We start from the raw sequence: 24557 nt of genomic DNA, 5'->3' as shown, positions 1-24557 counted from the left end.
TGCACTCCGTGTTTCCTTCAGCGTTTTCAGTTGTGGTGTATTTGGATGGGCTAAATATGGACACGATAACTTTCTAAATATCCAGTATAACATTAAATTCAAAATTCAAATTCTAATCCAGGCTGGTAGTGTTCATATTCATTACATTAAATATGGTTAAATGTCAGTGGTTTTCATTCCCCATCAGATAATTTGAAGAGGACGAGAAAGTGATGTGTCCCCCCCCCCACACAAGATGATTGATCAATATCAGTATTGTATATTCATAAAAATTATATTGAATTCGTTTTTGTTTTGTTTGCAGGTCTTACCAGTTGGAACTGGTGTTTATATTGGTGTTCATGTTAGGGTCAGATAAAGTATAACTTTTTTTAATCAATAAACTGGAATTTAGTTGTGCATTTTTGGTATGCATTAGAAGTATTGTATACAGGCTACTAGTATATGGCTCCTTGTAATTCTATACTCATTGTGGGCAAGTCTAGATGAATCCAACGTCAAAATGTTCTTACTCTTTACATAATCTAGAAATTATTATTTAAAACTAATACGTTTTGCCTTCGAGACTTGTGCAAATGTAACAGGCTACCCATTGTACAGGTTAGGCAAATTAAACAGTACAAATGTCTCAGTTGGTTTATAAGACATCATTAGTTAATGTAAGTGTTTGGGACATCCTGTGAAAACATAAACAAAGTAAATTGTGGCAGCAGTGAGGTAGTTTGTTTTAATGCTGCTATAAGCATAATGCCAGTCACATAACTGTAGAGGGCACCAAGTGTACACATTTGCATGTGGGTGGGGTGAAGTCACATACCAGTCAGCAGGACCTGTGCCCTACATCTGTGTATATTATTAGTTTTACACTCACATCTATACATAGGATGTGAAGCACATGTATTACCATGAATAGAACACCTTCTTTACATCAAATTATACATGCATTTTGTCTGCTGTTAAATTGTGTGTTCAAATCTGAAGAAAGAAGAGGATACTCCTATGTAGGAACTAAATAATGTTTGTGTAATTATGTCTCCCCCAGAATGGAGGGAGACATATTGTTTTTGGCACGGTTCCCGTCGGCGTCGGCGTCGGCGTCGGCGTTCCCACCGTTTCCGGACCATAACTCGGAAACCGTTTAATATTTTTTCGCGAAACTTTGTATACACATTAACGCAGCACTGAAGTGGTGCCTTTTGCTATTTAGAGATTTTTTACATTTTTATTTTTTCTCGTTTCCATGGAGATAACTTGAACATAGACTCTGAATGGGGGTAAGCTTGGTTTCCGGCCCATAACTCGGAAACCGTTTAATATTTTTTCGCGAAACTTTGTATACACATTAACCCAGCACTGAAGTGGTGCCTTTTGCAAGCTGGAAGAACCTCTGAGGTGCACACTGACTGTCGCCTTGATGCGTCGAGGAAGCCGCCCATTTTCTCTGAAATGGGAGAGAGAGTGAATGAAATTGTTCAGTCTAGATGGGGTTTTGCATGGTCAAAGGGATCAGGAGGGGCCTATGCAACAGCCCATGACTGCCTTGGGGGTCCAGGGAGGGGCCACCCTATCATTGTAGACTTAAGACTTTCAGCAGGTTTAAGGGCTCCTATAGCTGCCCTTAAACCTGCTGAAAGTCTTAAGTCTACACAAGCTCTTTAAAAAAAGACAGAGAGAAAAAGAAGGTGGATTTGATTTTTGACCAGTTTCCTAGGGTGTCTTGGGCTGTTTGAAGCTCACCTGGCAAGCTGGAAGAACCTCTGAGGTGAACACTGGCTGTTGTCTTGACGCGTCGAGGAAGCCGCCCATTTTTTCTGAAATGGGAGAGAGAGTGAATGAAATTTTTCAGTCTAGATGGGGTTTTGCATGGTCAAAGGGATCAGGAGGGGCCTATGCAACAGCCCATGACTGCCTGGGGGGTCCAGAAAGGGGCCACCCCATCATTGTAGACTTAAGACTTTCAGCAGGTTTAAGGGCTCCTATAGCTGCCCTTAAACCTGCTGAAAGTCTTAAGTCTACACAAGCTCTTTAAAAAAAGACAGAGAGAAAAAGAAGGTGGATTTGATTTTTGACCAGTTTCCTAGGGTGCCTTGGGCTGTTTGAAGCTCACCTGGCAAGCTGGAAGAACCTGTGAGGTGCACACTGACTGTCGCCTTGGTGCGTCGAGGAAGCCGCCCATTTTTTCTGAAATGGGAGAGAGAGTGAATGAAATTGTTCAGTCTAGATGGGGTTTTGCATGGTCAAAGGGATCAGGAGGGGCCTATGCAACAGCCCATGACTGCCTGGGGGGTCCAGAAAGGGGCCATCCCATCATTGTAGACTTAAGACTTTCAGCAGGTTTAAGGGCTCCTATAGCTGCCCTTAAACCTGCTGAAAGTCTTAAGTCTACACAAGCTCTTTAAAAAAAGACAGAGAGAAAAAGAAGGTGGATTTGATTTTTGACCAGTTTCCTAGGGTGCCTTGGGCTGTTTGAAGCTCACCTGGCAAGCTGGAAGAACCTGTGAGGTGCACACTGACTGTCGCCTTGATGCGTCGAGGAAGCCGCCCATTTTTTCTGAAATGGGAGAGAGAGTGAATGAAATTTTTCAGTCTAGATGGGGTTTTGCATGGTCAAAGGGATCAGGAGGGGCCTATGCAACAGCCCATGACTGCCTGGGGGGTCCAGAAAGAGGCCACCCCATCATTGTAGACTTAAGACTTTCAGCAGGTTTAAGGGCTCCTATAGCTGCCCTTAAACCTGCTGAAAGTCTTAAGTCTACACAAGCTCTTTAAAAAAAGACAGAGAGAAAAAGAAGGTGGAATTGATTTTTGACCAGTTTCCTAGGGTGTCTTGGGCTGTTTGAAGCTCACCTGGCAAGCTGGAAGAACCTGTGAGGTGCACACTGACTGTCGCCTTGATGCGCCGAGGAAGCCGCCCATTTTTTCTGAAATGGGAGAGAGAGTGAATGAAATTTTTCAGCCAAGATGGGGTTTTGCATGGTCAAAGGGATCAGGAGGGGCCTATGCAACAGTCCATGACTGCCTGGGGGTCCAGGGAGGGGCCACCCTATCATTGTAGACTTTAGACCTTCTGTAGCTTCAAGGGTTCCTTTGATACGCCAAGGAAGCCACCATTTTTTCTCTGAAATGGGAGAGAGAGTGAATGTCATAATAACAATTTAGATGAAAAAATTGCACCTTTACAAAAATAGTAGTCTTGACTGGGACTAAACTTATGTCAAAGCATTTCAAGTTACTTGAGACTTAGAAAGTTCCAGTAAAGACTTCTGCAATGATTAATACCAACAAATCTGTTTTTATTTCTGATGAAACTGTCAGATCATGATCAATGCGGTTATGTCTATTTTACCTGGTTTTTTTTAATTTCATGTTGTTCATACTTTTTGACAGATCTTCCATCTTGAGTAACATTAAACTGCATGTGCTCATATCTAATTAGATCCAATTAGATGCTCATTTATTATTATCTGGAATAATGGAAAATATCATCACTGATCATGTATTTTATCTAATTTTATTATTTGCCAAATGGTTATTCATAGATGTATATTGAATTTGAAAAATAAATTCCAAACAGATTTTATACAAATAGGGCATCATATCATATATTTTTTGTTTGGAGATTAATGTTGTGTCACTTTAATACATGGAATTGAATTTCATACTTTTTACTTCATTTTCTGTTCAGAATCTGTTCATATGGTTATTTTTATCCAGAAAGAAGATTGCACATTCCTGAACCTCTGTCTCTCAGACACATTAGAATAAATGGAGAAAGGGAGCCATCTCAAGTCTAGAATGATTTGGCAAGTCCTAATTGCCTGAGCCATGGGCCTGATTAATAAACATTGTTCTAGGCACCATTTGGATTTTATTTTATATATTTATATCACAAGCATTATAACTCTTTTTCTTGGACACCATGTGAATCTACTCCCTGGAATCTTTTCAGGGTTTCGGAAATAAAAAATATGTAGTTGCATCTTGTAGTTGACCAACTTTTGCCACACGCAGAGATTGCTTTGCTCTTGAATATAACAAGTAGAGAAAGGTATATTGTATAAGTATGGAGCATGATGACAAGAGGTTTTTAATGTGTTGGATCTGCGAGTAATAGCAAAGACATGTCAATGTTTCGATCAGGGCTAATGTACACCACCGAATGTTTCGGAGTGAGGCGAGTTGGGTTGACTCTGTAATTCTCGGAACTTTCGATCTGTCCGAAGTCGAGGCTCGCAAATATAGTCCAGCACAATATTCAAAGACACATAAACTACATGTTATATACCTGATGTAGAGATTGTGAGGGAAACATCGTATCGCACAATGACAGCCGAGACAGCGATGCGTTCGTTAGACATCAACAGCTTTGAGGAAGATAGTGTCACGTGCATACACAAGCCACGCCCACTCATGAATATTGTAGACTTAAGACCATTGTAGGTTTAAGGGCACAACATACGTGCAGCTGCACCTGTCCAGTGGCGAGAGGGATACTAGTATATAGATTGTGCCCAGCAAGGTGCAGATATAAAGATTTCCTTTGCTGAAGTCAGTGTGTGATGTGTTCACTGTAACGTCGCCTGTGCTCTCGGAGGGTGGCTCAGCCGGATTGGGTGGGTAGTAAACGAGGTAAAAACAGACCTCGAGCAGACCCCGTCACTATTCTCCTGCGGATAGGGCGGATAGCCCAACCGGCCCCCAGAGTAAGGGCGAAGGGAGACGCGCCGAAGGCTCTTCTTCTCGCGCTTCTCTTTCTTCTCCTTCAGACTAGGAAGGCGGCCGTGGCCCACTGAAGTACCAGCCCGAGTCACGTCAACCGCCCCGTCAACAGACAACGCCTCTCAGCCCGACATTTAACATAAATTTCTGCGCTTGCAATGTGCAAGGCATTCATTCTCACATTCAAGACACAAACTTTTTGAACTTTTGTCAGAAATATGAAATATTTTGCCTGATAGAGACCATGCAACCTGTCACTGACAGGATTAGAAACATTTTCCCAGACTTTTTTTGTTTTGCATCACCTGCGTGGAGAATGAAAAACTCTGCATGATTTTCAGGCGGAGTTGCTGTGTACGTGAGGAACGTACTGTTAAATTATGTTGAACAAATTCATCCAGACTGGATAAATTCTGTCTTTATATGCTTAAACACACCCAGTAAAAGGTTAATCTTAGGCTCTGTATATGTCCTCCCAGATACATCCCCGCTTTGTGCGGATACTGATAATAATGGTGTTGATGACTTGGACGTAAAGTTAGCCATCTTGAAATCAGAATATGACGAAAATGTAGATATCCCGCTGTGTGGAGACTTTTATGCCAGAGTAGGAGATAACGATGGTTTTATAGTGGAGGACGAAACCGACTCGGACTGTATTCCACTTGCTGATACGTATATATATATGCGACGACTTTTGTCAACAAAGGGCTACGCAAGACGGTATTGTAAACAGCTATGGGTTGTTACTTCTCCAATTATGTAAAAGCTTCTGAATACATATTGTCAATGGAAGATCAGTTAGTGACCAAGAGGGAAGTTTTACATGTGTCAGTAATAGGGGCACTAGCTTGGTAGATTATTTTATCGCATCATCAAACATGTTCCAATATATCATAGATCTAGCTGTTCACTCCAGACCAGACTCTGTTCATCTACCAGTTTCATGTCAGCTAAAACTTCCATGTATTTCCCATAGTGCGCCATATCACAGGCAGACTGTCGATTTAACTCGAAAATGAGCAGTCATATAGTTAATGATTTTCTTGATGTTGTACATACGAAATCAATGTAAATGCAGCGACTGCTAAAATTGTCCAATTACTCCAATATGCTGGCGATCACTTTAAAGCTATCAATAGAAATAGATCATATGATAGATATGATACAGATCTGGAGAAAATTTAGAATATTACCTGACAGCAAAGAAGATATACTGTAAATTGTGTTATGAACAGGAAAAAGCTTTTAAAATGTCTGTCGTTCTCGAGATTGAATCTGCTGTTCAGTCAAACGACTGTAAAATGGTCTGGAGAAAGATCAAATCCTTGCTGCGCTCTAACAGGGTTCACAACAGTGTATCAAGTTATGATTGGTACAACTACTTCAAAAAATGGCTAAATATCAAAGATACAAAATCACATAGTGATTTTGATATAATTCTGAAAGAGTTTATTTTAAAACATGATTATGATAACTGTGACAATTGTAATACTACAGACATACTGTCCGAAGATATTACTGACGATGAAATAAGGGCAGCTATTAGAAGTTTAAAGTCTGGTAAAGCACCTGGTATTGACGGTGTTCCTCCTGAACTCTATAAACATGCTCTTTCCATTGTGTCATATTTAAATATACTTTATAATTCTGTATTTGATCGTGGCGAATTTCCAGATGAGTGGAATATAGGAATGATTGTCCCACTGTATAAAAAAGGTGACGCTCGAAACCCGGATAATTACAGGGGAAATTCGGTTTTAAATATTGTTGGTAAATTTTCACTTCAGTACTGGAACTGAGAATACGAAACTGGGTCGAAGTTAATGATATGCTACACAAAGCACAAGCGGGATTTAGAAATGCTTATTCCACAACTGATCAAATTTTTGTTCTACAATCCCTGTGTCAGAAATATCTTAGAAAATCAAACCACAGATTGTATGCCTGTTTCGTAGACTTTAGAAAAGCCTTCGTCTATGTAGATAGAAAAAAAGTTGTTATATGTGTTATTAAAGAGAGGTGTTCATGGTAAAATGTTTATTATCCTTAGAAATGTGTATGAAAATATAAAAGCGTAATATGTGTAAGGGTTGAAGATGTGAAAACAAGTCTTTTTAACGCAACAAGTGGTGTTAAACAAGGATGTATGTTGAGTCCTGTTCTTTTCATACTTTTTATAAACGAGTTTGTACGTGAAATGGAGAGTCTTGGGCTAAGAGGCATATTTGTGAAAGATAATTTTCATGAAATCATGTTATTATTATTTGCTGATGATGTCACTCTTATTGACGATTGTGTAATTAGACTGCAGAGAAAACTAGATGCTTTAGACTCTTATTGTGACAAATGGGGCCTTGAAGTTAATTTAGATAAGACAAAAGTCATAGTTTTTAGAAACGGTGGTTATCTGAGGAAAACTGAGAAATGGTTTTATAAAGGTTCGCAAATTGAAGTTGTATCATATTTCAAATACCTTGGTCTACTATTCTCTTCAAGGATTGTTTGGACTAAAGCATGTAATACACTAGCTATTCAAGCAAGGGAAGCGACTTTTCCTTTGTTAAATATGATAAAGAAATTCCCATCTCTCCCATTTTCTACTGCTGCTAAAATATTTGATTCAAGGATTGCTCCTGTTCTTTTATAGAACAGTCTATTACAGACTATTACAGTCGTTGCATTAAGTACTGGTGTCGACAACTTAGCTTACATGAAACAAGATATCCGTATGCCTGTTACCATATGTTAAAAGCATTTGACGAAAATGGTCAAACTAACTGGGTTTCTTATATAAGACGATTATTGTTTCAAACTGGGTTTCCATATGTGTGGTTGTCTCAGGATTGCGGCGATATGAAATGCTTCATGGTTATATTCAAACAACGATGTAAAGATATAGAATTTCAAAAATGGCATTACAAAATAATAAATTCTTCTTTCCTTGAGGTTTATTCATCTTATAAATCACTACTCGAACCAGAAAAATATATGTCTACTTTAGCTTGGTAAAGAGATCTTCTTAGATTTTTATGTAAATTCCGTTGTTTAAGCCATAATCTAAATCTACAGAAAACTCGATTTAATACAACCACAGAGTCATCGTTTAGTTTATGTATGAAATGTAACCGCTATGAAATAGTAAATGAATACCATGTTTTTGTTAATTTGTCCTTTTTATAAAAGCAGTAGAGAAAAAATTAATTCCAAAATGTTACCATGTGCAACCATCTGTCCCAAAATTTGTCAGTCTTCTATCTACCAGAAATGACTGTATTATTAAAAACCTGTCCATATATTTATGAAGACACTTACCTATGTAAATACAAATGTCAAAAAAGATGAACGTTTGTTGTAAGAAAATTTGTGCATGTGCATAGTATATATTATTCCTGTAAATGAACTCGGGGTCAAGTGGCCTTCATTCATGAAATAAACTTCTTCTTCTTCAGTTGGACGATGTAAGACCAAGCTAAGGGGTGAAGTTATAGACACCAGCATCCATGTTTATTAAAGACGGGTGAATGCGGTCGATAAGGTTACGGCTGATATTCACGTGACAACATGTACACCGGGACCCGGGGCCCAGTGCTGCCGGAAACCTGGTACTGGTTAGGAATGAGCTATTAAATTTACTATTCAATTAAAAGCTCATAATTCTTCAGATCCGTGCTGTGGGAAGGTGGACATTGAAACCATCACAACTATGGTCCTCTGCTAACAGTAAATGTTCTATCCAGATTTTCTTTTCAGATCCTTGCTGTTTGGAAGCCGATTTATATATTGATCATGAAATGTACTTACAGATAAACGTATAAAACTGTTTTTAATGGCAATGACTTTGGAATTCAGATATATATTTTGTATACAGACAAGTACGAGTATCCATTTTATATACAGCATGCAATATACATAGTTGCAGTGACTATAAGAACAATCTCCTCATGAGGACTGTTTGCTGCTCGGGAAGTACACACGAAGGACTTATAAAAAGGAGCAGGTTCTGTCCTGTATCAAGTTCACAAGCACTGGACAAGGAGTGTGAATTTACAAACTTTTATTCCAATGACTGGGCTAAACGCAAATTTACAATTGCGACCTCATATATATCAGATTGTATATAAGATAAGTCTCTTATGACGTTGGTGCTGTACAACCGAGTTCCTCTTCACGAAGGGTCTTGATCAATCCTGTTAAATAGGAATACATTGAAATTAGTAAAAACATATTTTACCCCTCACTGAATATCGTCTCTGACGCAACTCAAATGCTACATTGATATGACTTTTCTTATCTCTGCGGTAATTGATGGGCATTCCCCAGAAATAAATGGCATAAATATGTTACAGGCTATGATATCGATTTGGAATACCTTGTCATTCTTGTTCTCCTTGTCAATTAAAAACGAAGGGACTACAAAATTAATTGATATGATGAAAGTCTTGTTAATATGTAGAAATAATGCATCTTTTGAACGTTTTACAATTTATTCATTGCTACCAAACAACAAAAGCATATAATGACATTATCTCCCATGAGAAATATCATGACATTGAACTCAACATAAACCTAAACAGAAATATGAAAATCCTGAAAATAAATATTTCTTTATCAATTGTATTTTGACATTCGTCAATCATGATGGAATGAAAGCTGTATGAATACTTTTACTGGAGAATTGAAGAAAGTTTGAAGATGTTAAGCGGTGTTTTCCCAAAGTGTGTAAAACCTATCTGTCGCCTTGTCGTCAGCTGTTTTCCTAACATCAAGGGCACATAACTCTAAATCGCTGACACACCTCTGTTTAAGGTCCGATTTATGTAGGCCATTAAAGTTATAAAATACAAACAAATGTGTTTTCAAGTAAACACATGATTATATTATGGGTATTTCACATACATCATGAAACAATTATTAGTTTTTGGCATACGTTTGAAAATGAGCAAGTTTCAACTTACCGCCGACAAGAAGGTCAAGTTGACATACCATGCATGTCTGGGGCTACGCTTGTTCACGGGTCTTGTCGGTTCTAACATGTAGCCGGTTGTCTTTGCATGTACTCCGTTGGTAGGTAGTTAGAACTATCCGGGGTTTCCCTGTGTCCCTCGACGGAATGCCTAATGCACACTATAGAATTCTGGGTCGGAAGCCACTAGCTACCATCGGTTGATAGCTGATTTAAAAAAAACCTCTTCGTTGCCATTCAGGTTTCTTTGCATAAAATAAAATATGTATCCTGTGGCCGTAACTTGCGTGGAAGAAAATGGATAATACATACAAACGCATACTCCCGTGGTGACCCACATAATAACACGTTTCAAATTGACGGCGCCGTTCACCTGTGCAAGCGATGGAACACGAGGGTAGAAAGTTGGTCAGAGCCAAATAACTCACGAATATAGTCTATACAAGACATTATACATTCAGTGTCGACCACTGACATATCAACAGTTGTACATTCAGTGTCAATAACAGCAGTTTTATGATGATTTATTACAGTGAACACGAAATTAAGAATACAGACATGAAACATTTAAAAGAATATTTCATCTTGCGACATGATGACATGATAAAACGAGATACCATGACGACTAATATTTCCCTAGAATCACGGTGCCGTCAATCAACACTGATCCTGACATTATATTGGATGGAACAGTCGGTACCTGGTTGGGCTGCTGGCCACCGACAAACATCTCTAGGTAACCTGCAACAACCAACAGAGAAAGGGTGACATGGCGACCTGTACATACACAGAATGTGTGAGGGTGGCATGGCGGCCTGTACATACAGAATGTGTGAGGGTGGCATGGCAGCCTGTACATACAAAGAATGTGTGAGGGTGGCATGGCGGCCTGTACATACAGAATGTGTGAGGGTGGCATGGCAGCCTGTACATACACAGAATGTGTGAGGGTGGCATGGCGGCCTGTACATACAGAATGTGTGAGGGTGGCATGGCAGCCTGTTCATACAGGTTGTATGAGGGTTGTATGGCGGCCTGTACATACACAGAATGTATGAGGGTTGTATGGCGGCCTGTACATACACAGAATGAGTGAGGGTTGCATGGCGGCCTGTACATACACAGAATGTGTGAGGGTTGCATGGCGGCCTGTACATACAGAATGTGTGAGGGTGGCATGGCAGCCTGTACATACACAGAATGTGTGAGGGTGGCATGGCGGCCTGTACATACAGAATGTGTGAGGGTGGCATGGCAGCCTGTTCATACAGAATGCATGAGGGTTGTATGGCGGCCTGTACATACACAGAATGTATGAGGGTTGTATGGCGGCCTGTACATACACAGAATGTGTGAGGGTTGCATGGCGGCCTGTACATATACAGAATGTGTGAGGGTGGCATGGCGGCCTGTTCATTCACAGAATGTGTGAGGGTTGCATGGTTGCCTGTACATACACAGAATGTGTGAGGGTTGCACGGTTGCCTGTTCATGCACAGAATGTGTGAGGGTTGCATGGCGGCCTGTACATACACAGAATGTGTGAGGGTTGCATGGCGGCCTGTACATACACAGAATGTGTGAGGGTTGCATGGCGGCCTGTACATATACAGAATGTGTGAGGGTGGCATGGCGGCCTGTACATTCACAGAATGTGTGAGGGTTGCATGGTTGCCTGTACATACACAGAATGTGTGAGGGTTGCACGGTTGCCTGTTCATACACAGAATGTATGAGGGTTGCAAGGCGGCCTGTACATACACAGAATGTGTGAGGGTTGCATTGCGGCCTGTACATACAGAATGTGTGAGGGTTGCATGGCGGCCTGTACATACACAGAATGTGTGAGGGTTGCATGATGGCCTGTACATACACAGAATGTGTGAGGGTTGCATTGCGGCCTGTACATACAGAATGTGTGAGGGTTGCATGGTGGCCTGTACATACACAGAATGTGTGAGGGTTGCATTGCGGCCTGTACATATACAGAATGTGTGAGGGTTGCATGGCGGCCTGTACATACACAGAATGTGTGAGGGTTGCATGGTGGCCTGTACATACACAGAATGAGTGAGGGTTGCATGGCGGCCTGTTCATACACAGAATGTGTGAGGGTTTCAAGGCGGCCTGTACATACACAGAATGTGTGAGGGTTTCAAGGCGGTCTGTACATATACAACATGTGTGAGGGTTTCAAGGCGGCCTGTACATACACAGAATGAGTGAGGGTTTCAAGGCGGCCGCCTGTACATACACAGAATGTGTGAGGGTTTCAAGGCGGCCTGTACATACACAGAATGAGTGAGGGTTGCATGGTGGCCTGCACATACACAGAATGTGTGAGGGTTTCAAGGCGGTCTGTACATACACAGAAGAAGTGAGGGTTAGAAAGCACCACCTTGATCCACCTTGATGCGCCCCTTATGCCCTGGTTTAAGAGTGAGTGAGTATGATTTTACGCCGCTTTTAGCAATATTCCAGCAATATCACGGCGGTGGACACCAGAAATGGGTTTCACACATGTACCCCTGTCGGGAATCGAACCCGGGTCTTCGGCGGGACGAGCGAACGCTTTAACCACTAGACTACCCGACCGCCCCCCCTGGTTTAAGAGGACGCAGACACGACTGGCTTTGCCTTTATACAACTTACCGTCCTCGACTATCCAGCCGTTGTTGTCGTCCCAGATCGCCATGTTCTGGGCTGTTATGGTCAGGTTGACGGCCAGCTCCTGTTTGACCGCTAAGGACACTCTCTTGAAGTCCACCAACTGAATCTTGGGGGTGGGGACGGACGGGCTCTCCCATCGCACGTACAGCTGCACTACCTGTGGAGTGGAAGCAAGTGAGTCAGTTCGTTTCTAAGTAAGCATACGCTCGTATATGCTGTGCTTCCACTCGTAATATACATTCAATAAATGACTGCATCATGTGACTTGAGACTGAATTACTGTACAGCATATCGGAATGTTGTTGGCATCCACATGTTGATATAAACAGAACAACATGGATCACGTCATGGGCAAACGAGTGCAATGCCTTCATGACACATATGGCAAAGTGAATTTCGGAAATGATAGATACCCAACCCTCTATTACCCTATCCTACCCGAGTACCCTCTGTGGGTCTCAAGAGATGGGTTCAAAATGTCCGATTGGGACTAGTTTACCGCAAAATGCACTTAGATACACATATACAACGATCTGGTCGACTGGAAACGAACCTCGTCAGCGGCATAAGGCCCGTTGTTGACGACCACTGTGGTTACATTGGCGCTCTGTCCTGCCTTCACCAATCCCGGATACGTCACTTCCTTGTAGAAGAACGTGGAGTATGAAAGGCCATATCCGAAGGGGTAGAGTACTTCTGTGTTGAAGTAGCGGTAGGTGCGGCCGTCCATGGAGTAGTTCACCATCTCGGGGAACTAGACACATTAAAACGCCTTAGCTTGAATTGGTTACCCAGCTTTTTTCATATAGGTCATAATATTTAAATAATCACTAGGATGTAGGCATTACGTCTTAAACACAATACCACACTACCTAACAGATTAAAGCCTTCATTGGCGTGTGCGTGATACGTCATGGCACTTCACTGAACATGTCACACACAGAGACCTTGGTCATGTGTAGGTCAGTCTTCCTATGGGGACATTTCACCTACCCCATCCAGAGACCTGGGCCATGTGTAGGGAAGTCTTCCGGCGGGGACATTGTTTCCCCCATCGTTGGTGAGGACCCTCCTGAGCGCCTCCCCCGTGGCCTGGGCAGGGTAGAACACCTCCATGATGGACACGATGCGAGGGTTCCCGACAGCAAAGGTCATATTGAGAGGACCAGCGTTAAATAGCAGTAGAACTATCGGGACATTCCCACCTGAAAATATTTAAATGTAAAGCTGAAACCTCAGTTGTTCAATGGCAGAGTTCTCTATGGGGGCAATCACCAAGACCTTCCCATGAGTATTGGTCAACTCATTTCCGTTCACCTCGGATGCGCGTTCATCCCGATATCATCTGTTGTAAAAACATGATGTTCATTATCATTTATTATTAATTGTTACACGCAGAAACGTGGCTTGCGCTGTCTCTGTTGAACTGATGTATGGTTGTTTGCATCATAACTATGATTGTGTTGAACTGTGTGGGGAGCTTTGTGTCCATTGAGCGTTTCAACACACTGTCTGGTGTGTACTCTCTGAACTGTAGAGTGTGGCATTATATCACGTGGTATGTACTCACTCTACTGTACACCATGATATCACATGATATGTACACACGGTAGAGAAGGACAAACTATCACGTGGTATGTACTCACTCTACACTATACCATGATATCACATGATATGTACAAACGTTAGAGAAGGACAAGCTATCACATGGTATGTACATACTCTACAGTATACCATAATATCACATGATACGTACAAACGGCAGAGAATGACATGCTATCACGTGGTATGTACTCACTCTACTGCATGCCATGATATCACATGATACGTACAAGCGGTAGAAAATGAGATGCTATCACGTGGTATGTACTCACTCTACTGCATGCCATGATATCACATGATATGTACACGCGGTAGAGATGGACATGCTATCACGTGGTATGTACTCACTCTACTGTATACCATGATATCACATGATATGTACAAACGTTAGAGAAGGACATGCTATCACGTGGTATGTACTTACTCTACTGTATACCATGATATCACATGATACGTACACACGGTAGAGAATGACGTGCTATCACGTGGTATGTACTCACTCTACAGTATATCATGATATCACATGATACGTACAAACGGCAGAGAATGACAAGCTATCACGTGGTATGTACTCACTCTACTGCATGCCATGATATCACATGATACACCATAGAGAAGGACATGTTATCACGTAGTATGTACTCACTCTACTGTATACAATGATATCACATGATACGTACAACCGGTAGAGAATGACATGTTATCACGTGGTATGTACTTACTGTACAGTATACCATGATATCACATGATACACCATAGAGAAGGACATGTTATCACGTAGTATGTACTCACTCTACTGTATACCATGATATCACATGATACGTACAACCGGTAGAGAATGACATGTTATCACGTGGTATGTACTTACTGTACAGTATACCATGATATCACATGATACACGATAGAGAAGGACATGTTATCACGTAGTATGTACTTACTGTACTGGACGGCATCTTTTAGGAGCTGCACTTGTCCGGCTGGCAGCTCAATGTCCGGTTTGTCGTGTCCTTCTTTCTCGATACTGGCTCCTGGAGAAAAAATACATGTCATACACAGAGAGAGCAGTGGGTATGCTATCCTAGTGACAACACTGAAGTCATATAACTACACCAGCATGTGGGTATGTTACCCTAGTTACAACACTGAAGTCATATCACTACACCAACATGTGGGTATGTTACCCTAGTTACAACACTGAGATTGTATCACTACACCAGCATGTGGGTATGTTACCCTAGTTACCAGCATGTGGGTATGTTACCCTAATTACAACATTGAGGTTGTATCACTACACCAGCATGTGGGTATGTTACCCTAGTTACCAGCATGTGGGTATGTTACCCTAGTTACCAGCATGTGGGTATGTTACCATGTCACCGATATAAAGGTTATATAGAAACGACAAAAACAATACCATATATAAGACTATCAAACAAGAATATATCCACCTGTTCCTAACGTGATGAACAACACGTCGACACCGGTAACTGCCTTTTTGATAGCGGCGGCATCGTATTTCTCGCACATGCTGTCGTTACAGCCAGATGCAGCCTGAACCACGTTCCCAAGCGTTCTCAGACCGTCGATTGTCCGCGACATGAACCGAGGGTCGGTGTTGGGGGCGTAGTTGCCGACGGTGTTGTTGCCTTCAAACGTCATGACGCCCACAACCTGGTGAAATACGGTACACAGTTAGTCATGACGCCCACAACCTGGTGAAATACGGTACACAGTTAGTCATGACGCCCACAAGGTGAGGCAGGGTACACAGTTAGTCATGGTGAAGCAGGGTACACAGTTAGTCATGGTGAAGTAGGGTACACAGTTAGTCATGGTGAAGTAGGGTACACAGGTAGTCATGGTGAAGTTGGGTACAGAGGTAGTCATGGTGAAGTAGGGTACACAGTTAGTCATGGTGAAGCAGGGTACGCTGTTGGTCATAGTGAAGTAGGGTACACAGTTAGTCATGGTGAAGCAGGGTACGCAGTTGGTCATAGTGAAGTAGGGTACACAGTTAGTCATGGCGAAGTATGGTACACAGTTAGTCATGACGCCCACAAGGTGAGGCAGGGTACACAGTTAGTCATGGTGAAGTAGGGTACACAGTTAGTCAAGGTGAAGTAGGGTACACAGTTAGTCATAGTGAAATAGGGTACAGAGGTAGTCATGGTGAAGTAGGGTACACAGTTAGTCATGGTGAAGCAGGGTACGCTGTTGGTCATAGTGAAGTAGGGTACACAGTTAGTCATGGTGAAGCAGGGTACGCAGTTGGTCATAGTGAAGTAGGGTACACAGTTAGTCATGGCGAAGTATGGTACACAGTTAGTCATGACGCCCACAAGGTGAGGCAGGGTACACAGTTAGTCATGGTGAAGTAGGGTACACAGTTAGTCATGGTGAAGTAGGGTACACAGTTAGTCATGGTGAAGTAGGTTCGCAGTTAGTCATGGCGAAGTATGGTACACAGTTAGTCATGACGCCCACAAGGTGAGGCAGGGTACACAGTTAGTCATGGTGAAGCAGGGTACACAGTTAGTCATGGTGAAGTAGGGTACACAGTTAGTCATGGTGAAGTAGGGTACACAGTTAGTTATGGTGAAGTAGGGTACTCAGGTAGTCATGGTGAAGTAGGGTACACAGTTAGTCATGGATAAGTAGGGTACACAGTAAGTCATGGTGAAGCAGGGTACACAGTTAGTCATGGTGAAGTAGGGTACACAGTTAGTCATGGTGAAGTAGGGTACACAGTTAGTTATGGTGAAGCTGGGTACACAGTTAGTCATGGTGAGGCATGGTATACAGTTAGTCATGGTGAAGTATGGTACACAGTTAGCCATGGGGAAGCAGGGTAAACAGTTAGTCATGGCGAAGTATGGTACACAGTTAGTCATGACGCCCACAAGGTGAGGCAGGGTACACAGTTAGTCATGGTGAAGTAGGGTACACAGTTAGTCATGGTGAAGTAGGGTACACAGTTAGTCATAGTGAAATAGGGTACACAGTTATTCATGGTGAAGCAGGGTACACAGTTAGTCATGGTGAAGTAGGGTACACAGTTAGTCATGGTGAAGTAGGTTACACAGTTAGTCATGGTGAAGCTGGGTACACAGTTAGTCATGGTGAAGCAGGTTCGCAGTTAGTCATGGTGAAGTAGGTTCGCAGTTAGTCATGGCGAAGTATGGTACACAGTTAGTCATGACGCCCACAAGGTGAGGCAGGGTACACAGTTAGTCATGGTGAAGCAGGGTACACAGTTAGTCATGGTGAAGTAGGGTACACAGTTAGTCATGGTGAAGTAGGGTACACAGTTAGTTATGGTGAAGTAGGGTACTCAGGTAGTCATGGTGAAGTAGGGTACACAGTTAGTCATGGATAAGTAGGGTACACAGTAAGTCATGGTGAAGCAGGGTACACAGTTAGTCATGGTGAAGTAGGGTACACAGTTAGTCATGGTGAAGTAGGGTACACAGTTAGTTATGGTGAAGCTGGGTACACAGTTAGTCATGGTGAGGCATGGTATACAGTTAGTCATGGTGAAGTATGGTACACAGTTAGCCATGGGGAAGCAGGGTAAACAGTTAGCCATGGTGAATCAGGGTACACAGTTAGTCATGGTGAAGCTGGGTACACAGTTAGTCATGGTGAAGTAGGGTACACAGTTAGTCATGGTGAAGCATGGTACACAGTTGGTCATGGTGAAGGACGGTACACAGTTAGTCATGGTGAAGTATGGTAAACAGTCATGGTAAAGGACGGTACACAGTCATGGTGAAGTATGGTACACAGTGAGTCATGGTGAAGTATGGTACACAGTGAGTCATGGTGAAGTATGGTACACAGTTAGTCACGGTGAAGTATGGTACACAGTCATGGTGAAGTAGGGTACACAGTTAGTCATGGTGAAGTAGGGTACACAGTTAGTCATGGTGAAGTAGGGTACACAGTTAGTCACGGTGAAGTATGGTACACAGTCATGGTGAAGCAGGGTTCACAGTTAGTCATGGTGAAGCAGGGTAAACAGTTAGCCATGGTGAAGCAGGGTACACAGTTAGCCATGGTGAAGTAGGGTACACAGTTAGTCATGGTGAAGCTGGGTACACAGTTAGTCATGGTGAAGCAGGGTACACAGTTAGTCATGGTGAAGCAGGGTACACAGTTAGTCATGGTGAAGGATGGTAGACAGTTGGTCATGGTGAAGGACGGTACACAGTTAGTCATGGTGAAGCAGGGTACACAGTTAGTCATGGTGAAGGATGGTACACAGTTAGTCATGGTGAAGGATGGTACACAGTTAGTCATGGTGAAGTAGGGTACACAGTTAGTCATGGTGAAGCATGGTACACAGTTGGTCATGGTGAAGGACGGTACACAGTTAGTCACGGTGAAGTAGGGTACACAGTCATGGTGAAGTATGGTACACAGTCATGGTGAAGGACGGTACACAGTTATTCATGGTGAAGTATGGTACACAGTCATGGTGAAGTATGGTACACAGTTAGTCATGGTGAAGTATGGTACACAGTTAGTCACGGTGAAGTATGGTACACAGTCATGGTGAAGTAGGGTACACAGTCATGGTGAAGCAGGGTACACAGTTAGTCACGGTGAAGTATTGTACACAGTCATGGTGAAGGACGGTACACAGTCATGGTGAAGTATGGTACACAGTTAGTCATGGTGAAGCAGGGTACACAGTTAGTCATGGTGAAGTATGGTACACAGTTGGTCATGGTGAAGTATGTTACACAGTTAGTCACGGTGAAGTATCGTACACAGTCATGGTGAAGGACGGTACACAGTCATGGTGAAGTATGGTACACAGTTAATCATGGTGAAGTATGGTACACAGTTAGTCATGGTGAAGTATGGTACACAGTCATGGTGAAGCAGGGTACACAGTTAGTCATGGTGAAGTATGGTACACAGTTAGTCATGGTGAAGTATGTTACACAGTTAGTGACGGTGAAATATCGTACACAGTCATGGTGAAGGACGGTACACAGTCATGGTGAAGTATGGTACACAGTTAATCATGGTGAAGTAGGGTACACAGTTAGTCATGGTGAAGTAGGGTACACAGCAATGGTGAAGTATGGTACACAGTTAGTCATGGTGAAGTAGGGAACACAGTCATGGTGAAGTATGGTACACAGTTAGTCATGGTGAAGTAGGGTACACAGTCATGGTGAAGTAGGGTACACAGTCATGGTGAAGTAGGGTACACAGTCATGGTGAAGGACGGTACACAGTTTGTCATGACGCCCACAACCAGGAGACGCAAAAATATGCTTGAAGAACCATAAGCTTGTGTAATGAGTCCTAGTACATACTCCAATAGTGTCGATTTTCTGCTTGAGTGGAAGAAACCCGCCATCATTCTTCAGGAGGACAAATGTTCTTGTGGCAGCCCATACAGCGAGTTCCCTGTGAGCCGCGGACTCTACATACGAGAGGTCATATGTGGAGTACGGGTTCATGGAGGGGGGATCGAACTCTCCCAGTCTCATCCTGGTGTAGAACAGCTTCTTAACTCGTTCCCTCATTAGGTCCTCGGTCAGCTTCCCCTGCTTAACGGCATCCACTGAAAAAACACGCTACTATCTGAACAACACGCACGCTACTATCTGAACAACAAGCACGCTACTATCTGAACAACAAGCACGCTACTATCTGAACAACAAGCACGCTACTATCTGAACAACAAGCACGCTACTATCTGAACAACACGCACGCTACTATCTGAACAACAAGCACGCTACTATCTGAACAACAAGCACGCTACTATCTGAACAACAAGCACTCTACTGTCTGGACAACACGTACTCTACTGTGTGGACAACAATAACTCCACCGTCTAAACATCAAGCACACTCTTTTGTGTTTGAGGGATGTCGTTACTGACACGTAGGTGGTTGCACATTGTGTTTGAGGGATGTCGTTACTGACACATAGGTGGTTGCACATGTGTTTGAGGGATGTCGTTACTGACACATAGGTGGTTGCACATGTGTTTGAGGGATGTCGTTACTGACACATAGGTGGTTGCACATTGTGTTTGAGGGATGTCGTTACTGACACATAGGTGGTTGCACATGTGTTTGAGGGATGTCGTTACTGACACATAGGTGGTTGCACATTGTGTTTGAGGGATGTAGTTACTGACACATAGGTGGTTGCACATTGTGTTTGAGGGATGTCGTTACTGACACATAGGTGGTTGCACATTTCGTTTGAGGGATGTCTTTACTGACATATAGGTGGTTGCGCATTGTGCTTGAGGGATGTCGTTACTGACACATAGGTGGTTGCACATGTGTATGAGGGAAGTGGTTACTCACACATAGACAGATACACGGCCTCCGCTTTGCCTGCAAGTTCGAGGTTACATCCAGCATTGACGCAGGCTGCTACAGTATCTACGCTGTTGTTTAAGTAGTGGTGGGAGCCGATGATGTTTTCTATTGCACCCTGGTCGCTGACGACGTAGCCCTGAAAACCCCACTCGTCTCTAAGGATGTCCGTCAGCAGCCGCTTGTTGGCACACGCTGGTACACCATTGATGCTGGGAACAGGGGCATAGGGGATACAAGGAACACGAATAACATATATGTATAACAAATGTATATCAGGAACAGAGGAACAGATCATATCATTAACAGGTCAAGATGAACACGAGGAGCGGAGAAACTGAGAAATATAAGGAAAAGAGGAAAAGAGCTTGGTATTGCAGAACAATAGATGACTAGAAGGAACTGAGGAACAGTAGACACAGAGAAACGGAAAAGAGATCTTAAAATGTTGCGCATGATGTTGTAGGTCCCCGCCTTGACGCATGCTCTGAGAGCACATACCTGTTGTTGCTACACATGATGTTGTAGGTCCCCGCCTTGACGCATGCTCTAAAGGCACATACCTGTTGTAGCTACACATAATGCTGTAGGTCCCCGCCTTGACGCATACTCTGAAGGCACATACCTGTTGTAGCTACACATGATGTTGTAGGTCCCCGCCTTGACGCATGCTCTGAAGGCACATACCTGTTGTAGCTACACATGATGTTGTAGGTCCCCGCCTTGACGCATGCTCTGAAGGCACATACCTGTTGTAGCTACACATGATGTTGTAGGTCCCCGCCTTGACGCATGCTCTTAAGACACATACCTGTTGTAGCTACACATGATGTTGTAGGTCCCCGCCTTGACGCAAACTCTGACGGCACATACCTGTTGTAGCTACACATGATGTTGTAGGTCCCCGCCTTGACGCATGCTCTGAAGACACATACCTGTTGTAGCTACACATGATGTTGTAGGTCCCCGCCTTGACGCATGCTCTGAAGGCACATACCTGTTGTAGCTACACATGATGTTGTAGGTCCCCGCCTTGACGCATGCTATGAAGGCACATACCTGTTGTAGCTACACATGATGTTGTAGGTCCCCGCCTTGACGCATGTTCTAAATGCGGGCAGGAATGTGGTTCGCCAGTCTCGCTCTGAAACCTTAGAATAGGCAATGGGAGGGCAGTTGAAGAAATTGTTAAATGTTCTCTTTATACCAATTGTAACAGCCGAAAAACCAAGAAAAGTAGAAACCAAAGTTCACAATTCAGACACAGTACGATCTAAATTTGGAAAAAACATTCAGTGTATGACTGAGATCCCGTTTACAGAGATGGTAACACGCATTGTACAGGCAGATGCAGTCACAGGGTTTATGTATGGATATTGGGGCTTGTAGACAGAGGCATCTTACTGGTTTACTGAAACAAGCACGTGGTTTACTGACACATGCACTTGGATTGCTAATATACAAGGGGTTTACTGACACAGGTACGTGGTTTACTTGTACAGACATATGAATGTACAGATAAAGGCACGTGGTTTACTGATTCAAATACGTTTGTTTACTGAAAAAGACACGTGGTTTTACGTGTTAAGCTTGTAGAGACACTTGGTATACTGACTTAGACACGTGGTTTACCGATTTATTTATTAAGACACGTTGTTTTACTGACAAAGATACTTAGCGTAATGTTTCAAATACGTGGCTTACTGATAGAGACACGTGGTCTACTTACAACGGCATTGAAAGACATTCTGCTGACGGGTATGCTCTCCGGGCCGGCGTACGCATCGAAGTGTTTACACCCGGCGTTAGCTCGGACATAGCGGGGGTGGTTCCCCTGCAGTCCCCACACGAAGTGGGCGGCGTACTGACCAGTCAGGTGGGGGTCCTCTCCGTAGGTTTCCTGGCGACACAGAAATGATTACGATGTAACTGCCATGCATTTAGACACGGAGTGACATGGCTACGGCAGAATTCATATGTATTGAGCTGAGTAAAGTCGAAAATATAGAAGAGAAGAGGCATTTTGTCTTGAATTGTTGCAATCTCACATAGCATCTAGCATAAGTGGCTGAGTGCCATCCATGACAATATGATGCATCGTGAATCAAAGTCGAAATGTTTATAACATGTCTTTATTCAACGTTCTTAAAGGAGATTTCATACCTCTCAACTGAGGGTACAGGTTGTAAAACAGGACAACGATGGCAAGCGAATACCTACACAGAACCCCGGACTGCCCTGGCTTGTATCTCCAACTCAGAACGAGCTCTTTGTTGTTGGGACATGGTTCAACTGGACTCCCTAAATAATATTGCTCTTCTTGGTGAGGTGAGGTGAGGTGAGGTGAGGTGAGGTGAGGTGAGGTGAGGTGAGGTGAGGTGAGGTGAGGTGAGGTGAGGTGAGGTGAGGTGAGGTGAGGTGAGGTGAGGTGAGGTGAAATTGGGTTTAACGTCGCGTCCAAGATTATTGCACTTACATAATGACGTGCATGCACGTGTGTGTGTGTGTGTGTGTCTGTGTGGCTGCTTGTACTAGTCCGGACTGATGTCGATTCATAGTGATAGCCCACTGAGATACCACGCCGCAGTTTAACATGAATACCCCACTCATACACAGTATACTGATTCCGAGGCGACAAGTCTTTGTTTTAGCCCCTTAATGCCGAGCGCCAGACAGGGTAACAACAAGTACCATCTTTTAAAGTCTTTTGGTATGAAGCGGCCGGGGATCGAACCCCACCTTCTGCTCTCGGGGCGGACGCTCTACCACTAGACCACGGAGGCGGTCTTCTTGATGAGAGGTTATTGTGGAAACTGGTTGTTAGGACATGGACCAACTGGACTGTCTGAACAACATTGCTCTTTTTGATGAGAGGCTTTTGTGGACAGTGGTCATTGGATGTGCCATGATTACTAATGGATCACGAAACAGATTAAGTTAACCCTAACCCTAACCCTGATTCAGATATCTTCAAGTAAACGTGTACAACTAAAGGTTTACTTGACTGATAACCTATCTGTCATGTCACACTACCTCGTTCCTGCCCCACCTGGGGTCGCGCATGATGTTGATGACGGGGCTGAAGCAGCTGATTCCTTTGTGGGTGCCGTACTGTTTGTTCTTTACGAAATCATTAAACTTTCCTCGAACCTCTTCGCTCGTCGCTTCTGCCACTTTGTACACAACATCGGGGCTGTAACATGAAGCAACATGTGAGTATTTATAAACGAGTGTGTCTCTGTCCTCGTAGGTGAACAAATACTTTTATGTAGATTGAGATTCTGTGAGTATTTGGCATGTCTAATTTCACCATCCATACCTGCATAGGGATATTAGCCTAGGTCATCGTGGTGTGACATATCCATCCGAAGCTGATACCTGTGAGATACAACACTTTTCCAGCGAATTGGAGTCATATAAGAGTTAAAGATAGCCAAAAACAATTCCATCTACATAAGATTTAAAAAGCCGCTGTACATTAAACTTGTGCTACTTACTCCCAGGCGGCCGCCAGACCCAGAGACTGGGGAAAGGAGGTAGCGTTCCCCGCCTCCACGTCTCCCCTCAGACACTCCGTGTTCCAGGAATAGGGCCCTATACCAAGTCTGGGGATGGGCGGAGTGGGGCCATTGCCTGGGCTAGTGCCTCCTTTGGTCATCTGGTACATGATCTCCTCGATGGAGAGGCGGCCCACCAGGTCGTCCACACGCTCGTCCCAGGACAGACTCGTGTTCCTGAAGGGGAAGTCGCCGTGAGAGGGCAGCACAAACACCAGCACCACCAGGAGACGTAGGCCGGTCATGGTCAGACGATGGCTTTGAATGTCGTTGTTTCACAACAATGTCCACAGTTATATACGACCCACGTGAGAAAAGTGTGCTCAGCTGAAAACTAACAGTTGGGTTTTTCGCTGACCTGAAAATCCGTCTTCTAAAGATAAGCACTGAACAGATTGCGAGATGACAAGCAAAATAAGGCGATATCCTAGATCTCCAGATGTAACACACTGGAACTATGGAGAACATAATGCGGCGTGTATAAAGTATTTCTGCAGTTGAAATTGCAAGTCATGTACCACATCAGATTCCTGAGAGATATAGGCCACTCGATGAGTGTTGATCCATGGTTTGGTTTGTTGCTGATATGACGTGTTGTGAGGGTGGCTTCATTGTGATGTGACATCAATCGTATAAAAGTACGTTAATCCTGCTGTTCCGAGTGTAGTGTGAGAGAGCGGCATGACCCCAGTG

The 24557-nt window shown here is 43.3% G+C and overlaps 1 protein-coding gene across 5 annotated transcripts; it reads right to left on the bottom strand.

Moving 5' to 3' along the window:
• Window positions 1–1289: 1289 nt before the first annotated feature.
• LOC124137359 (probable beta-D-xylosidase 7) lies at window positions 1290–24195 on the bottom strand. 5 transcript variants are annotated; one of them, XM_048402518.1, is made up of 16 exons: window positions 23805–24195; window positions 23341–23500; window positions 22037–22207; window positions 21367–21458; window positions 20296–20519; window positions 19288–19538; window positions 15406–15628; window positions 14896–14985; window positions 13349–13560; window positions 12909–13109; window positions 12338–12512; window positions 10386–10426; window positions 2848–2921; window positions 2478–2551; window positions 2108–2181; window positions 1328–1441 (listed from the first exon to the last, which is right to left on the bottom strand). In XM_048402518.1, exons 1-16 carry the CDS (start codon window positions 24107–24109, stop codon window positions 1343–1345), a joined length of 2466 nt encoding a protein of 821 aa, XP_048258475.1. In that variant the 5' UTR covers window positions 24110–24195; the 3' UTR covers window positions 1328–1342. The 5 variants fall into 5 exon arrangements, 4 of the variants coding, with proteins under 4 accessions (XP_048258476.1, XP_048258475.1, XP_048258478.1 ...); XM_048402519.1 differs by lacking the exon at window positions 2848–2921 and having other exon boundaries at window positions 1290–1441; XR_007222885.1 differs by lacking the exons at window positions 1328–1441; window positions 2108–2181; window positions 2478–2551; window positions 2848–2921 and adding exons at window positions 8531–8909; window positions 9678–9892 and having other exon boundaries at window positions 23805–24193.
• Between the last annotated feature and the right edge of the window lie 362 nt (window positions 24196–24557).

The sequence above is a fragment of the Haliotis rufescens genome, unplaced genomic scaffold (genome assembly GCF_023055435.1).
Source record: "Haliotis rufescens isolate VD_foot unplaced genomic scaffold, xgHalRufe1.0.p SCAF_26, whole genome shotgun sequence".
Lineage (NCBI taxonomy): Eukaryota > Metazoa > Mollusca > Gastropoda > Lepetellida > Haliotidae > Haliotis > Haliotis rufescens.
Note: the sequence above shows the minus strand (reverse complement) of the source record. Positions and strands in the feature narration are given on the sequence as shown.

Bases quoted from the DNA above. Each gene is read 5' to 3' on its own strand.
- LOC124137359 (XM_048402518.1), bottom strand. From the start codon at position 24,109: ATGACCGGCCTACGTCTCCTGGTGGTGCTGGTGTTTGTGCTGCCCTCT. The intron at 20,520-21,366 runs GTATGTGCCTTC...CCCTGTTCCCAG, and splicing joins ATCATGTGTAGCTACAACAG to CATCAATGGTGTACCAGCGT. The intron at 10,427-12,337 runs GTAAGTTGTATA...TGGTTGTTGCAG, and splicing joins CGGCTGGATAGTCGAGGACG to GTTACCTAGAGATGTTTGTC.